The following is a 17,113-nucleotide window of genomic DNA, read 5'->3' as shown; positions in this document are numbered from 1 at the left end:
AGAGAAAACAATTTGCATGAGAGGATCAAGAAGCAGGCTTAGAAGGCAGATCCCAAAAGATCTTCAAGGGTTGCTCTAGAAGAAAGAGTCCAGGCCGTGCAATTGAAACTTGTTTATTGAAACCTCAGTTCTACAAAAGCGTGAAAAATCCAGATACAAAGCAGTGGCCAGAGAGGTCTATGAAGAGAACACCAGGAAAACCAGAAAAGGGAAGCCTAGGAGCTGGGCACTGAAAGGCTGGAAGACAAAAGGTCAAGGGTGAAGATCCCAACAGTCCCTGGCTCCTTTACACTGTTCCCAAGGGATGGACATGGAGAGCCTTCCCTCAGCAGCAGCCACCTCAGCCTTCTCAGTCCCTGGCTCTCCTGCCACAGAGACGTCACACAGACCCCAGTTAACCTGTCCTTCCTTCCCTCGCCCCACCTATCCCATCTCTCACCTTCACCCTCCCACGCTAGAAAACTCAAAAGTCTAGAAGAGCCCTGGGAAGGTGGAGAAAGAAGGGCTTCTCCTCTGTTGATCTGTGACATGGCCTGGGTCACCGAGCAGCTTTCCCAGGTACTATCACTGCACCAGCCACTGAGGCCTGGGAGAGTGAATGGCCTTGTTGTCTACCCCACAACCGCTTCAGCTCTGTCACCAGGAGGACAGGGGACCAGCCAAGGACCCAGAGAGGTACACAAGATATAAATCAAGTTTGGCTCCTCCAGGTTCTCAGGGACTCCCAAGTCCTCTTAATGCATTCCTCAGAGCCCTGCCTAGCCTGGGAAAATGAAGGACTTGAGGCGGGCCAGCTCCATGACACTGAAAAGGGAACATTGCTGGGGCTGGGGGAGTGGAGGGGGCATCGGGCTCCAAGGCCAGGGGGGAGCCAAGCCATGGGTGTGGTGCCAGGGACTGGGAGGCCCAGGAGAGACTGTACGGTTGGTGTGGTGGCAGTCACGGCAGCTTGGGAAGTCTCTCCGAAGTTTCTGACAAAGGCGGCAGCTATAAGGAAGAGTGGGAGGGGCAGGTGGGTCTGGGGGAGGCAACGGTGGGGGAGTCAGGGAGGCCAGAAGACTTCCCCAGAATGAACGTAGCCCTATGTCCCCTTCTAGGCATCTGGAAATGTTCGCAGGAGATGGCAGGCACTGTGGCACAGGAGAAGGTATGCAGGGCTCCAAGAGGCCCCTGGAGGCCAGTCCAAGGTCAGGGGGGCCGGGTGGAGGGCTGCAGGACAGTCCCAAGGACTGGTGTATCACAGACACCGATGCCACAGCCAGAGCCACACTGCTCACATACGCCATGGCTAACAGGCAGGACAGCTGCAGGAGAGAAGGTAAGGAAGGTCAGTCTCACATACTTGGGAGTATCTTCCCCCAAAGCCTGCTTCTAACACGCCTACCCCTTATCTCTAGAAACTTGTGTTCAAATTAGAGCTCTCTGTAGCCATTTATACCCCACCTTACCCAACAGGAGCTCTGGTGGTATAATGGTTAAACATTTGGCTGCTAACCAAAAGGTTGGCAGTTCGAACCCACCAGCTGCTCCAAGGGAGAAAGCAGCAATAACCTGCTTCTATAAAGATTTATAGTCTTGGAAACCCTATGGAGCAATCATACTCTGCCCTACAGGATCACTAGGAGTTGGAATTGACTTGACGGCAGTGTTTTTGTTTTTTATTTAATCCAACTACTCCCAAACCCCATCTATTAGCCACATTTGGTATTTCCATTATGTTATCCCACCCTACACACTAGCCCTCACTCACCTTTGCCAGCTGCTGGCAGAGGGAACCCAGAGCCAGCTGCCAGGCTGGCTGCTCCAGCAGCACACACAGGTCCGTGTAGGTGTACCAGCCCCGCCGGCGCCCCTGCTGTTCGGCCACACTGGGGGAGGGGAGAGAGAGAGAGAATCCACAGCCCCTCAGCAGTCAGCCCAACAGTGTCCACATAACCTGTGAAACCGTAGTCGGCCCTCAGGAAACACCCAAAATTCCCAGGGAGAAGTTTGTTAAATGTACAGATTCCTAGGCTATCTGCTGAACCAGAACCAGAGAGTGAGGCCCCAAGAACCTGTGTTTTAAAGAAGCATCTCCCATCTCACCCTCCCAAAAGTGATCAGGAAGAAGGCAGACAAGTTGGGAACCACTACTTTGGGCAATTCTCTACTTTGTCTCCTCCTTTTTCCCAGTTCCATGGATTCTCATCTCTAGTTCCCATGACTTAGGCCTCAGCCCCCAAACCCCTCAAGCCATCCTTCCCAGTTCCTAGAACCTACCAGCTCTCCAGCCAGCTCAGCACCTCAAAGATCTCTCGAGGATCAGTGTAGAGACGCCAATCCTGTAGGGAGGATATGCAGTACTTGGATATGAGCCACAGTCATGTGATGACAAGAGAAACAACAACAACTACAACCACCACTAGGGCTGGCATTTACTTGGCATTTACTGCGTGCCAGACTTGGTTCCAAATGCTTTTATGTATTTACTTGTTTAATGACCACCTATCTGGTTTCACATCATACCCTCCATCAAGGGCAAGGAGAGAAAACAACCCTGAGCATGGTCTATGCCCACAGGGAGCGCAAAGGTGACGGGACAGAGAAAGCATGGAAGCAAATAATCAGAAATCTGTAAGACAAGCTCTGACTCAGAGTGTACAAGTACTGTGGGCCCTGGAGGGACAGAGGAAACCCCCAGTCCTGGCTTCACTGCTCCAGGAACCTCCTACAGCCGCGGTTAAAATCCAGAAGGGCTGGAAAGGGAAGATAGGAGGATGGGGCCAGACAGAAAGGGAAATGATCCAATAGCAAGCTGAGCAAAAAAAAAGACAAAAGGACAAAAGGAACATAAGGATGGGCCAGGGAAACAGAATGAGAGAAAGAGAAGAGCTACTCACCATGGCACTTAGGAAGCCCCTCTCCAGGGCATTGAGAGTGGGCACAGCCACACCCCCAGCAGCTCCCCACTCATCATTGAAGACCTCCTCCTCCTCCCCTTCGTCATAGAGGTACTTACTGGCCACCATCTGCAGAGAAAGCAGCGGTTTTGTCGGTAGCATTCACACCCAGCTCCTAGCTCACCAAGGAGATGAAGGGGAGGGGGCGTCTTACCATGGAGATCAGGAACAAGTCAGAGGATGACACATGCTGGAGGTAGTCTGGGTTTCGGTGCCGGAGCCTCTCAATGTACACCAGAGCTAGCATCATTGCACATGGGGAGATGCAAGCCTCTCTGGGTGGAGGAAAGAATCTGTAATTAAACCCCAGGGCCTCTCAGCTCCTGGTAACCCCTAGGATGCTCATCCTTGTGTTTTTCTATCTTCTCTTTAGAGATAGCCATTCCTCTTGCTCTAGGGCCCAAATCACCTCACCCTGTTCCTCCCAATTCCAGACTCACCGGGACACATGAGCTACGTATTTCTTCTGGAGTCGCCGGATAGGGCTGGGGGCTGCCTTCTGGAGCAGCTCCACAGCAATGTCTGCAAGAGGCAGAAGGAGAGCAGGGTGAACAACAACTGCCTTCCCCACCGCCAAGCCACCTAGAAGGTAGCAGCAGAAGACCCAGAGCCATCCTGGCTGAGGCCTTGGGAACGGGACCGTAGGACGAACAGAGAACACATTCTCCCACACGAGACCAAAAGTCCATTTCAAGTTTGAATTTCAGCGTCTTCCAACAGGAAGGCTCATTTTCCATTCACCTGAGATTATCCAGAATAAAAGTACCTTGTTCATTTTGGAGATATGTAAGTACCCTTGAAAAATCAAAAGTTTAATTAAAATCAAAAGTTTTTGATATACAAATAAAGACGGACTTACCTTTGTGAGACAGTAACTTTTTTACTTAGACTAAAAGAATATGAAACATAAACCAAGCTCTTGAACCAAATACCAATAGGCTGGTTGTGACGAGACCGGACAATAGGCCCAGAAAATCTACGATCCTTTCTTTCGGTGACAACCCCATTTTCATGCTTCTCACAGGCCTGTCACACGGCACCGCCTCACCTGCCACCGGGCTGGAGAGCTCCTCCAGGTTACAGTCGGCCTCCCAGTCCCAGCCATAGTAGAGTCTCCTTCGGAGCCTCGCGCTCAGCTTCTGGTGTCCCGGGAGGAACTGAAACAGGCAGGAAGGTGGTGGAGGGTGAAGGGCAGGGAAGGGTATGATGGAGATTCTGGCTCGGGACTGGAAAGCGGGTGAAGGGGACTGCCCATGCGGCCTCCGCCCCACCCGGCCCGGACTTCTTGCATTGTTTGCCAAAGGCAGCACGGTGCAAGGAGCAGGAATCCTCTCCAACGAGGGCGCCCCGGGAGAAGTCCTTGCAAAAGGGTTCGCTGGTCACCCCACCCCCATCCCTACCCGGCGCTTTTCCCTCAGGGCCCAAGAGCCGGGGCCTCGAGTAGGCACAGCCCGGCTCCCCAACACGACAGTCAGGACAACTCCCGGCCCTGCTCCGGCCTGAAGCAGAGCGTCCGGGTCTGAGCTCCGAGACACAGGAGGCGAGAAGGGGCGGGTCGCCCGCTCACCGTGAAGTCCTGGAAGCCCGAGAGGGAGAAGGTGCCTTCTTCGTCCAGTAGAAGCCCTGTCAGGTCCATCACGCCGCCAGACGCCGCCTGCGAAGGAGAAAGGCAAGGGGACGCGTCGTAAGGGGCTGGGAGCCACCCCTGCCCGTCGTCCGCCAGCCCGCCTGCCTCCCGGTGCGGGCCACCGCCTTCACCCGTCCACCCCCACTCCTCCGGCGCGGGCGGCAGGCGGGGCTCAGGCCGGCGAGCGGGCGGCTCTTCCTGTTCCGCCCCGGGCGGAGCCTTTGGGCACCCGGGGCCGCGACTCTGGCGCGGCGCTCACCTCGCGGGCTTGAGGAGACCCGGCTGCGAAGCGTGCACTCCGCCTCAGTTTCGCGGCGCGTCGGTCCCGCGTTTACAAGCTGCGAGAGGAGTCATGGGCGAATTGTCTCGCCCTGCACTTCCTGGCGCCCGTCCCGATCTCCGGCTTCGAATTCCTGGGCTCACTGGGTTCCCGGGGAAGCCTCCCGAGCCGAGCCTCAGTGTGCCCTCGTCCAAGAAATGGGGTCAATTCCTAGGGGACCATTCCGCACTGAGTAGGGACTTGAGGCAGGCCATTTGGTAGCTTTGTAATGTTAATGTGAACGACGCAAGAAACGGGAACAGCAGGTTAATCTTTTTTTTTTTAAAAAAAGGGGGAGCAACACACTTAGCAACATACCTAAAAACGTCTAAAATGATACCACAGAAACTGTTAATCGTGGGTGAACTGTGGACAAGGTGGAAAGGGAAATTTCCTTTGTTCTGTATAGCCTTTAGTATGTCAAAAGTTTCAGTAAACTTAACTAATTATGTTGTAGGGTTATTTAAAGGACCGAATTATCTAAAGGGATATAAAGCGCGTGCAACGTTGGAAACCTAAATAAGTGATACTAACATGTCCCCCCAAAGTAAACAACACCCTAAACAAGGCTTTATTTTTAAACTTTCATATCCCCTCCAATCCCCCAGTATCATTCTTAAGAAGAAGGAAGAAATTCCGATACGTGGAGGCAGGACAGAGGTTTACAGAAAGAAATAGGGAGGAAACAACTTTTCTGAGTAGGTGACGCTGTTTCTTTAGTCTACCGGGTCACGTGCTGGCGTTTGTTTATCCGCTGAGGGGAGAAAACAACTGGGGGGACTAAGGTGTCAAGGGTTGAGTAATGTGAGGGCCGCCGCCCAGCCCACAGCAGAACCAGATCCTACCGGGGATAGTAGGCATTGGGAAGCCCACTTTCTGCCCCTCCGATCGGCATCCCACCAGGGGTACCGGTCCAGGATGAGAGTCCCTAGCCGCCCTGCCCACACAAGGAGGAAAAAAAAGGCTGTAGCAGGGAAAACAAGGATAGGCGGAGCCACACCGTCCAACCCGAGACCTCTGGTCACGACTTAAGCGGCCAGAACACGCACCTACGTAGGTGCAGTCACCGGCAGCCGGCCTACGCGCAGGCGCCGGCCGCCCAATCACGGCGGTTAGGCCCTGTCACGTGATGGGCTCGTCCCTCCGCCGTCACGTGACGCCCGGCCGAGGCCTCGGCAGCCCTGTCCGCGGCGTGCGCCCCCTTCCGCTTGACGCGCCCCCGGCGGCGGCCGCGCAGCCCTGGCTCCTCGCGGGCTCGGGCGGCGGCTGCGGCGAGGCCATGGCGAGCGGCTGTGGCGGTGGTAATGCAGGCGCGGGTGGGGGACCAGGGTTAGGCCTGAGCCTCGGCCTCGGCCTTGGTCTGAGTCTCGGCATGGGTGAGGCCACCGGCGAGGTGGAGGAGGAGGCGGCCACGGCCGAGGCGGTGGGACGCCTGGCCACGACGTTGTGGCTGCGGCTCCGCGGATGGGAGGCGGTGCTGGCGGCGGCACAGCGGCTGCTTGTGTGGGAGAAGCCGTTGCACAGCTTGGTCACGGCGGCCGCGCTCAACGGCCTCTTCTGGTAACGGCCGCGGAGGAGGGGGCGGGGCCGGCTGCGCGGGGAGAGCGGGGGCGTGGAGGGGCCCCGTGGTATCCTTGCCCTAGCTGAGGAGCTTGTCGCTAGGCCTGGAGGGGTGACTCATCCCCCCCAGCTTTTAAAGACAGAAGCCCTCCTGGGATGCCCCATTACCTTTGGATCGCGGAGTCAAGCCTAGAGGTTGCCATTCCCCCATGGGTGGCTGGGCACTTCTCTTTTACCATGCGTCAGGATTCTCTCTCCGCTCACCTGCTGAAGTGCCTGTCTCTCTCAGGTTGCTGTCTTCGTCTTCCCTTCGACCCTTCTTCCTACTTAGCATTTCACTTTTGGCCTATCTTCTGGTGGATCTCTGGCAGCCTCGCTTTCTCCCTGATGTACCAGGTGAGTGTTCTTCATTCATTGAGCAAATACCTCTTGTGCACTTACTTTGTGTCTGATGCTGCAGGATGGAGAATGTGCAGCAGGCCTCCTGCTTCCCAGACACCATCCCCCTTCCAGTCTGGAAGTAGAGAATTGCTGCTTTCCCAAAATCCACGTTACTGTTGGTGTAGTTAAGATTGGACTCTCCTGCCAAATTGCCTGGTTTCCATTCTCTGCCCTGCCACTTATCATGTGTGTGTGTGTGACTTTATATAAGTCACTCAGTTGCTTTTTTCCCCTCACTTTTTTCACTTGTAGACCAAGATGACGCAACGTACTTGTAGAAAGGTGGAGGTTAAATGAGTTTGTATATACCTGTTTATAGTAACAGGTCAGATATTGTAGGAATTAGGTGAATTTTTAATCTTACGCAGTTTCTTGTTAACTGTATAATCATTTAATAGGCATTTTGGAGCAACTAGGGCCAGTTAGTGTTTGAGTTGCTTGGTATATAAATCCAAATAAAATGTGATGTCTGTGTTTAAGAAGGGTAAAGTCTAAATGGATAGACGTACAAACAATAATAAAAATGTAGTACTTCCTGTGATTGACATCTGAAGAAAGTGCTTTGGGATTCAAAGGAGGGGCAAATAATTCTGCCTAGGGGAACGTCTCCCAGGACCCCTCCCACTCAATAACGTGTCCCCCTCCTCTCTCTATAGCATCATCCCCAGAGGAGCCACACTCTGACAGGTGAGTGCAGGCCACCTCTTGAAGACAAATGTCCAGATCCTGTCTTGCTTACTGGTACCAGTGTCATTTAGAGCAGGGCAGTACTCTATGTTCTACAGGCATAGACCTCAGCCTAGTGGATGGACTGGTAACAAGCCATTGAGTTAGCTTGCTCCTAGGTTCATGTGTGGGTGTTTGTGTGGTTGCTCCTTTTGAGGCAGAGGGCTTGGTGCTCTAGGCTTGGCTTCCCAGGACCAGGACAGCCAGCTGTTGGGAGGTGGGGTTTTCCACTTCCTTAGACTAAAGACCCTGTTGGCATTCTCAGAGGGATTTGAGTGCCTAGAAAGCTGGTATCTGAGGCTTCTAGGGGTCATATCATGTCTCCCCAGTGAGGGTGCGGGGTCAGGCGCCCGGCCGCACCTGCTGAGTGTGCCCGAGTTGTGCAGATACCTGGCTGAGAGCTGGCTCACCTTCCAGATTCATCTGCAGGAGTTGCTGCAATACAAGAGGCAGAATCCAGCTCAGGTAACCTCCCTCATGCCATACAGAGTAGCTCCCTGCATTGTGGGGACATGGGAGGGGTGGAAAGTAGTAACAGGAATTTCTTTCTTTTTTTTTTAAATGAATGTATGTACATGTATTTTATTTATTTATTCATTCATTCATTTATTTTTGAAGTGTTTCCTTCTCTCTCACTCCTAGTAACCAATGAAGAAAGTTTCTTTTCACATATAAACTTTTCCTTGGCTTTTTACAATATGATCTAATATGGTATTTGTTTTTCTGTGATTGACTTATTTCACTCAGCATAATGTCCTACAAGTTAATCCACGTTTATGTGGTTTTTGCAGGTTCTATGTTTTTCTTTAGTGTTGCGCATGAATTTCTTGATTGGAGACCCTGAATAGAGAGGCCTAGCTGCCTCCTTGAAGTCCCATTCACAGCCAGTAGCCTGGTATGAGAGGCAGGCTTGCCCCAGGAAATAAGCTGATGTTCTGACACTACCTCCTGCTAAGGAGAGCAGTCCCATTATAGTTTTTTGATTGTACTTACTACCAAAAAAAAAAAAAAAAAATAGTTCTCATTAGCAGTCAAATGCCTTAGGCACTATGCCACTAGAGCTAAAAAAAAAAAAAAAAATTTCAAAAAAAAAACTTCATTGCTGTCGAGTCAGATCTGCCTCATAGCAACCCCACCTTAGGTTTCCGAGGCAGTATCACTACGGAGTAGATTGCCCCATCTTCCTTCCGAACAGTGGCTGGTGGGTTTGAACCGCCAGTCTTCTGGTTACCAATCAGATGCCTTAGGCACTATGCCACTAGAGCTCCTCAAAGACCACTAATTCAGGAAGTCTTTAGTAACTACCACCATTCTCCTCTGCTGGTACTTACTACAAACTTCCTGAATTAGTTATCTTCAGGCATTCTGTTCACTAGATTGGGATCACAGGATTTCTGAAGGGGGCTTCCATCACCAGCTGTACAGAACTGACTTGCCCACTGCCCCAGCCCACTGCTCTTCTTAAGACTCTGTTCTTTTCTGCAGTTCTGTGCTCGAGTGTGCTCTGGCTGTGCTGTGCTTGCTGTTCTGGGACACTATGTTCCAGGGATTATGATTTCCTACATTGTCTGTGAGTAAGGTCTACGCACTGTTCTTCTCAAAGCCCTGTCCCTGTCTTCTTCCCTTGGTCTGACCCAGAGAGAGGACTGTACTCTTTCTCTGCTTAGTTACCAATTAACAGAGGTCTCCAGGGATACTATGGTGTTGGTAACAAAAGAGTCATCTAAGGAGAGGGCAGTGGATGTAGAGGGAGGAGGTTGGCACAGCCTGGGAAATGGGCTTCATCTTCCTTCTGCCCTTCATGCATAGGGGCCAGTTGATCGAAATACCTCAGGGCACTGGTGTAGAGAATGATGACTGCTCTCTAATCCATAGTACTGAGTATCCTGCTGTGGCCCCTTGTGGTTTATCATGAGCTGATCCAGAGGATGTACACGCGGCTCGAGCCCCTACTCATGCAGCTGGACTACAGCATGAAGGCAGAAGCAGATGCCCTGCATCATAAACACGACAAGAGGAGTAAGGGGGTCCCTTACCTCAGGAGGGCCAAAGTGGGGTAGGGCCTTGGTGTATAGCATGTGAAATGCCCTGAGATTTAGATATTCTCTTGCCCCTTGGCTTTGTTTGTTCCCTGCCTCTGTCCCTGCTTAGTCACAACCCAGCTGCTCTTGCCTTCTCTAGAGCGACAGGGTAAGAACGGACCCCCAGGAGGTGACGAGCCACTGGCAGAGACTGAGAGTGAAAGCGAGGCAGAACTGGCTGGCTTCTCCCCAGTGGTGAGGCCCAAGGGGATAGAAGTGGCACGTGGAAGGCTGGGAAAGGGTATTGCTGTTCTAAAGCTGCTACCTCTCAAGGGGGTGGGAGGCAGAGATCAGGAAGTGGAACTTAAGGGGCTCCTGGAAAATTGGGTTTTGTATCCCTTCACCTGTTGTGTTCACCCTGGCTCTCCTGCAGGTGGATGTGAAGAAAACAGCACTGGCTTTGGCCATCACAGACTCAGAGCTGTCGGATGAGGAGGCTTCTATCCTAGAGAGCGGCGGCTTCTCTGTATCCCGGGCCACGACTCCACAACTGACTGATGTCTCTGAGGGTATGGGGAGCCCTTTGCCCCTCCTGATCTTACAGCTCTCTGTTGTCAGACACTGGTTGTGCTCTTGGCCCCCCATAAACATTCTGGGGAACTGGCCCTGTAATTCTTCTCTAGCTCGTGAATGATCTTAACACCAGGAACTGGCCAAGCAGTCTGTGCCTGGGGTTCTCATCCTCGAGCTGACTGGTCTGTTGTGGCCAATCAGCATGGCAGTCCCATTCTTGACCCTTTGTTCTCTGCACAGATTTGGACCAGCAGAGCCTGCCAAGTGAGCCGGAGGAAGCCCTGAGCCGGGAGCTGGGAGAGGGAGAGGAGGCAGAGCTAGCCCCTCCTGAAGAGCTGCTGGGCCCCTCTCTGGCCCTGTCAAGGCAGGCTCTGGACTCAGAGGAGGAAGATGGGGCAACCAAGGAAACCTTGCTTCGGCTCTCTTCTCCTCTTCACTTTGTGAATACACACTTCAATGGGGCAGGATCCCCCACTGATGGAGTGAAGTGCTCTCCAGGGGTACCAGTGGAGACGCTGAGCCTGCAGGCAGTGAGTGGTGACCTGACCACTCTACCCAGCACCCTGTCACCTCCACTCTGCCTTGCTGAAAGTGACCCAGTCCTTGCCCCCTCTGTGCTCCCACCTCTGCCCCAGGACTCACCCCAGCTTCTACCTGCCCCCGAGGAAGAAGAGGCACTCGCCACTGAGGACTTTGAGTTGCTAGATCAGGGGGAGCTGGAGCAGCTGAAAGCAGAGCTGGGGCTGGGGCCAGAGACACCCCCAAAGCCCCCTGATGCTCAGCCCCAGGGGCCCGACACCCTATCTCTGGTACAGTCAGACCAAGAGGCTCAGTCCAGGGCAGAACCATGAGCCACGGGAGGGAGGTGCAGGTGCAGTAGGGTTTCCTGGCTAGGGGTGTTGCTGTTTCCTCCTTTCCCTACTACTCGGGAGGGGCAATGCGAAGGAAAGCTGGCTGCCCATTAGCAGCCAGTCCACCTTCTCCCTGCCTGCCTGCCTGCCTGCTGTCCCAGGCCTGGTGCAGTACCTGGGCCTGGGATCGATTTTAAGTTTGTAAATAATTTTACATTTGGGTTAGTGGGTGTGAACAGGGCTAGGGAAGTCCTTCCTGCAGCCTGCACTTGCCTCCCTGCCTCACCTTTATTCTCATTCCACTGTGCCCCGACCCCTGGTGGTCTATCCCTCCCTCTTTCCTCCTATCCTCAGGGACCTGTGCTGCTTTGCCCTCATGTCCCACTTGGTTGTTTAGTTCAGGCACTTTATCATTTTTCTCTCCTGTCTCATGCTCTTCTCTGCTTTATTTCCCTGCTGTGTCACCCATCCTTAGCAGTTTAACACTCACTCTTTCTCACCTCTTCCTTCCCAGCAGGCACTGGCTAAATTCTAGGGAGGCTCCTGGTCTGGGAGATAAAGACTAAACTTGGGGTGGTGGGTCAGCAATAGTTGTGTCCCTCAGTCACTAGCCAGTGTCATCTCCACTGCACCCTTGCCCTAGTTGATCCTGGCCTCTGACGCAGCCTTCCACCACATACGCACAGCACTGGGGCTGGTGGGCAGGAGCTGTGGTTGGGGATCGGAAGCTTCCTCACTGTCCGAGGAAGGACTGAGGAGACGTCTGGGCTGTGGCTAGTCCAAGTGTGCTAGGACCTATTGTGGTCAGGAAGTGGATGGTAACATCTGTGCAGGTGTCAGCAGAAAAATAAAGTGTTGATTGGCTAGAACTGCTGCCTGCCTGCCTCACTGTGCGCTGCCCCTGCACCCGGTGCTTTGCCCCTCCTCACCCTTCACCCCCTTGTGCCCAGTCTTAATCCTGGCTGTTTGTTTACGTTTGTGCAAAAGAAAGCCAGAAGGAAGGATTACCCAGACAGCCCTAACTTCCTCTTAGCCATCTTTCCTGACAGTGTGATGTGTTTCGTGAGATTTAGCATGTGTGAATAAAGTGTATGCAGGAGGAAATTGCCTTGTCTTCCCAATCAATAGGAATTTGGGACTCTTAACAGTTGTCTTCTACCACATCCCCTACAGGTTTAACATGGTCTTTGGAAGTCCTCGTTTATCTACCTGTCTTGGTTCGCTGGTGCTGCTATAACAGAAATAACCAAGAGTAGATGGCTTTAACAAAAAGGAATTTACTCTTTTACAGTTTAGGAGGCTAGAAGTCTTAAGTTCAGAGTGCCAACTCTAGGGGCTGGGTAAAGGCCCCTCAACATTCAGCTTCCGCTCTGCCTCTTGTTTCTGCCTCACTGGGGTAGGCTAAAAGTTTCTGATCAACAGCTGCTGGCTGCTGAGGCTGGTGAACCCAAGGTGGCCAGGTAAAATGGCACAAACCCAAGATCAGGAAACATGCCCAAACTTGGCAGAAAACAGAAAAGTGACCACTGAAGTCCAGGGACAATCCAAGATGAGCAGGGGACTGGTTATCCAGATGTGCTGAAAAGCTAAAGATCTGTCTCAAAGCCTTTCCATATACACTAAGCAAGCCACACCCCAAAGGCAACTCCCCTTCCACTGATGAATGTCTCAAAAGAGATGCCACCATGAAGGTGATGACAATCTCATCGTGGGGAATATCCAGTTGCCAAACCACTCAAAACCATAGCTTAGCCAAGTCGATACACTGCCTTAACTGCCACACTACCAAAACATTGCCATCAAGTCGATTCCAACTCATACTGACACCATACAACAGGGTAGAACTGCCCCGTGCGGTTTCCGAGGCTGTAAATCTTTACAGAAGCAGCCAGCCTCACTCCCAGGCAGTGGCTGGTGGGATTTTCAACCTTCTAGCTAGTGACAGAATGCTTTAATCACTGTGCCACCAGAGCTCATACTAACAACTTGCTCAGCCTGGTTTATCAATAACGGAGAAACCAAGTGATAAGAGGACCTTCACCTGCATCAAAACTCATTTCTGGCCGAAATACTAAAGAAACTTTGCTATATTTATCAAATGCGTAAGTGCTTGGCACCGTTTTAAGTGATTTGTAAGTAGTAACTTTTTTCCTCACAACTCTTGAGATAGACAACTCCATTTTACAAACAGGTTACCTCCTGAAGGCTATAAAGCCTAGTAAATTGTGGGACCAGGATACAAACCCAAATGGTCTGGCTCCAGCAAATAGTAAATAGTAAACTCCTGAATGAATAGTAAACTTGAACAGTAAACTCTTGAATAGTAAACTCCTGCCCATTGATAGGGTTCAAGTAGGAAGACACTCCAGGACTTGGGAGCAGAGAACTAATCTAATACCTTGGCTTTACAAAGGCTAGACTCTTAGCCACCCTCCCTCTGGGGAAGAATAACATCAGAAGAAGCCCAGAACTGAACAGATGGCCTCCTTTATGGGTACATGTCCTCAGCCTTCAGCTGGAGGTGCCATATGGCAGTGCTACCTGTCTTTTTGTGGTTGACTTTTGTCATGTGACAATTGTTTCTCAGTTTGTTTCACATTTGTCTGTGAGACAACCTTTCAGAGTTAGTTGAGGTTCTGTCCTGTGCCACTGAAGTACATGAACTTTTAGTTTTCCAGAGATTTCAGAGAAAGGAAAATTAGTTCTATCAACAAATAGACAATTCAAGAAAAATAGAACTAAACCATCAGAAAGATGAAGATTGCCATGTGCCCAACCTTTAATCCATTTCCATGTTAAGCTCATAGTTTGAGGATTGAGTCAGAAGCCTGTATGTAGCTGGATCCAAATATTCAGAGGATTGGAATTCCATGAAAGTCCCTCCTTGACACATTCACCCTAGTCTGCTGGTTGCTACTTGTTTGACTGTGGTTTTTTTCATTATCAGGTATCTTGGCTATTTAAAGGATAAGACAAAACTTCGTGTGAATGAAAGGCAAATGAGCAGAAATGTCACCTGTATTACTTTGGTCATGTCAGAAGAGACCACTCCCTGGAAAAGGCTATGCTTGGTAAAGTAGCGGGTCAGCAAAGAAGGGGAAGACCCTCAACGAGATGGATTGACTCAAGTGCCTGCAATGGTGGGTTTGAGCATGGCAGCAATTGTGAGGATGGCACAAGACTGGGCAGTGTTTCGTTCTGTTGTACGTAGGGTCACTATGAGTTGGAACTGACTTGACAGCACCTAACAACAACACAACATAATTGGGTTAAAGAAAACAGTAGAAATACAGTGTGAAGGAAGAAGAGTTAGCTACCTGTGTTTGTTAAGGTGAGTGGGGTGCATTTTAGTTACAAATTCGAACTGAGCTAATCGTGTTGTTAGGTACCGTCGAGTTGGTTCCAAGTCATAGCAACCTGTGTACAACAGAAGGAAACACTACCTGGTCCTGTGCCATCCCCACAGTCCTTGCTGTTCTTGAGTCCATGCAGCCACTGTGTCAGTCTACCTCGTTGGGGGTCTTCCCCTTTTTCACTGACCCTCTACTTTACCACGCATGATATCCTTCTCCAGGGACTGGTCCCAGATGATAACACAACCAAAATATGAGAGACCAAGTATGGCCATTCTCACTTTTAAGGTGCATTCTGGCTGTACTTCTTCCAAGACAGATTTGTTTGTGCTTCTAGCAGTCCATGGTATTTTCCAACACCACAATTCAAATACATCAATTCTTCTTTGATCTTCCTTATTAATTGTCCATCTTTCACATGTATATGAGGCTATCAAAAATACCATGGCTTGGGTCAGGTGCACCTTAGTCTACAAAGTGATATCTTTGCTCTTTAACACTTTAAAGAGGTCTTTTGCAGTAAATTTTCCCAGTGCAATACATCATTTGATCCCAATTGCTGCTTCCATGGGCAGTGATTGTAGGTCCAAGTAAAATAAAATCCTTGACAACTTCAATCTTTTCTCCATTTATTGTGATATTGTTTATTGGTCCACTTGTGAGGATTTTTGTTCTCTTTGTGTTGAGGTGTAATCCATACTAAAGGCTATAGCTAATTGTCACTGTTCATAAATTTAATGTAATACTAGACTGCATTAATGCAGTCTTCAAAACATGGAAGATAAAAGGGAGCTCTGGTAGCATAGTGGCTAAAGCACTTGACTGCTAACCAGAAGGCTGGCGGTTCAAACCCACCAGCCACTCCTCGGAAGGAAGGTTGGGCAATCCTACTTCTGTAGTGATACTGCCTCAGAAACCCAAGGAGGGGTCGCTATGAGTCGGGCTGACTCGACGGCACATAACAACAACAACAAATACCGTGCATGAGTTGTAACACTCAGAAAACAACTTGCTATGCTCATGGACAGACTGCAGTGTGTCCAGGAGAGGGCCCCTGTAGATGAAGGCTGAGAATTATTGTATGAGGAACTGCTGAAGGAACTGGGAGTGTTTAATCCAAGAAGAGAAAGCTGAGTTGAGTCATGTCAGCTATCTTCAAATATCCAAAGGGTTGTGTTTAGAAAGGTGGACTTGAGAGGACAGAAATTAAATCTTTGGGTAGATTTTTTTTTATTGATAATATACCAGGTAGAATTTAGTTTTCAATGAAGGTAAAGAAGATGGATACAGACAAGAATCCTCCCTTTAAACAAAACTAGAGCTTGCTAATTTTTTTTTAATTACATGCATACAGAGAAACAACAATAAAACATTCAAAAAAAGGTGTCCTTGCATGTGAACACCAGCCTCCACGACCCTGAGACCAGAACTAGATGGTGCCTGGCTACCACTGCTGACCTTTCTGAAAGGGGTCACAATAAGAGGTCCTGAAAAGAGTTGGAGGAAACGTGTGACAAAACTCACAATCATAAAAAGTCCAGGCTTACTGGTCTGATGGAGACTGGTGCAACCCTCGAGCTATGGCCCTTAGATACCCTTCAAACCAGGAACTGAACTTACCCCCCATAACTCAACTGGCAGCCATATGATAGGACTATAGGATGAACAGTAAAATCAGGAAGGAATACACTCATTACAATAATCAAGCATATGAGATCAAGAAGACAGCATTTACCCAGGGATAGAGAGGTAGGAAGAGGGGTAGGAGATGTGTGCAGAGGGGAAGTGGGGAGAATACTATTAGAGTGGGGATTGCAATACATGTCACAAAACAGAACGTGTACAGATTATTGACTGGAATACCAATTTGCTCTGTAAACTTCCACCCAAATCACCATTAAAAAAAAAAAATCTTAAAGTTACCAACAAGGCATGAAATTATTTGAACAAGAAAGTTGGAATGCAATATTTTAAATTAAATTATGCCTATCTCCTTAGCATTCTCCTGGAGTGTTATACCAACCCATCACCATCAAGTCAATTCTGATTACAGCAATGCTATATACAAGGTACAACTGTCCCACAGGGTTTCCAAGATTTGTAATCTTTACAGAAGCAGAGTGTCACATCTTTTTTCCATGGAGTGGCTGGTGGGTTGGAATTGCCAACCTTTCAGTAAGCCCAAGTGCTTTAACCACTGCACCACCAGGGCTCCTCAGTATTATACCAGAAAGAGCTTTATCGGCAGCTAGAAAAATTTCCACAAAAAATACACTTGCATGTCGCGGCCAGCATGACAATTCTAGAACAGGGGGTAAGAGAATGAGTTAAAAGAAGAAAGACAGTATGGGGACGGGAGGAACACTCAGCCATTGCAAAGCAGTGTCAAATTTATTATGATTCTTCTCAAGCATATATACAGATTGAATAAGGAAAAGGTATAAAATTAATGAGTTACAAATTAAAATCAACATTCTTGTTCCCATAGCGTTCGTGTCACCACAACTCTGATTACCATAACTCAGGTCACCATAACCTCCTAAATTCCATCCTCATTCTTCTATATAATTATGTTCCCTATAAATCTTATGTTCCCTATTAACTTATTAACTTTAGATTGGCTTCTGTATACTCTGGTTCAACTAAAGTTTATGCCCTTTTGCACCTGCTACTTCTCTGAACAATACAAGGGAGAAAATGGCT

At 49.8% G+C, this 17,113-nt stretch overlaps 2 protein-coding genes across 2 annotated transcripts; one reads left to right on the top strand and one right to left on the bottom strand.

The window, feature by feature from the left end:
- Window positions 1–758: 758 nt before the first annotated feature.
- Window positions 759–4,575, bottom strand: CNPPD1 (cyclin Pas1/PHO80 domain containing 1). The gene is made up of 8 exons (XM_007959384.2): window positions 4,507–4,575; window positions 3,988–4,096; window positions 3,380–3,461; window positions 3,094–3,214; window positions 2,880–3,008; window positions 2,260–2,321; window positions 1,751–1,868; window positions 759–1,304 (listed from the first exon to the last, which is right to left on the bottom strand). The coding sequence occupies exons 1-8, from the start codon at window positions 4,573–4,575 to the stop codon at window positions 759–761; spliced, it is 1,236 nt and encodes a 411-aa protein (XP_007957575.1).
- Window positions 4,576–6,164: 1,589 nt separating this feature from the next.
- RETREG2 (reticulophagy regulator family member 2) lies at window positions 6,165–11,057 on the top strand. Its single transcript, XM_007959376.1, has 9 exons — window positions 6,165–6,445; window positions 6,735–6,841; window positions 7,543–7,573; window positions 7,942–8,077; window positions 9,098–9,182; window positions 9,488–9,631; window positions 9,794–9,888; window positions 10,067–10,202; window positions 10,447–11,057. Exons 1-9 carry the CDS (start codon window positions 6,165–6,167, stop codon window positions 11,055–11,057), a joined length of 1,626 nt encoding a protein of 541 aa, XP_007957567.1.
- The last annotated feature ends 6,056 nt before the right edge of the window (window positions 11,058–17,113 follow it).

Source organism: Orycteropus afer, unplaced genomic scaffold (genome assembly GCF_000298275.1).
Source record: "Orycteropus afer afer isolate SDZICR_OR568_19922 unplaced genomic scaffold, OryAfe1.0 scaffold00002, whole genome shotgun sequence".
Lineage (NCBI taxonomy): Eukaryota > Metazoa > Chordata > Mammalia > Tubulidentata > Orycteropodidae > Orycteropus > Orycteropus afer.
The sequence above is the reverse complement of the archived record's forward strand: the minus strand, read 5'-3'. Positions and strand labels throughout refer to the sequence as shown.

Bases quoted from the DNA above. Each gene is read 5' to 3' on its own strand.
- CNPPD1 (XM_007959384.2), bottom strand. From the start codon at position 4,575: ATGGACCTGACAGGGCTTCTACTGGACGAAGAAGGCACCTTCTCCCTC. The intron at 4,097-4,506 runs GTGAGCGGGCGA...TGCCTGTTTCAG, and splicing joins CGGGCTTCCAGGACTTCACG to TTCCTCCCGGGACACCAGAA. The intron at 3,462-3,987 runs GTGAGGCGGTGC...TGCCTCTTGCAG, and splicing joins GCTCTCCAGCCCGGTGGCAG to ACATTGCTGTGGAGCTGCTC.
- RETREG2 (XM_007959376.1), top strand. From the start codon at position 6,165: ATGGCGAGCGGCTGTGGCGGTGGTAATGCAGGCGCGGGTGGGGGACCA. The intron at 7,574-7,941 runs GTGAGTGCAGGC...ATGTCTCCCCAG, and splicing joins GAGGAGCCACACTCTGACAG to TGAGGGTGCGGGGTCAGGCG. The intron at 8,078-9,097 runs GTAACCTCCCTC...TCTTTTCTGCAG, and splicing joins AGAGGCAGAATCCAGCTCAG to TTCTGTGCTCGAGTGTGCTC.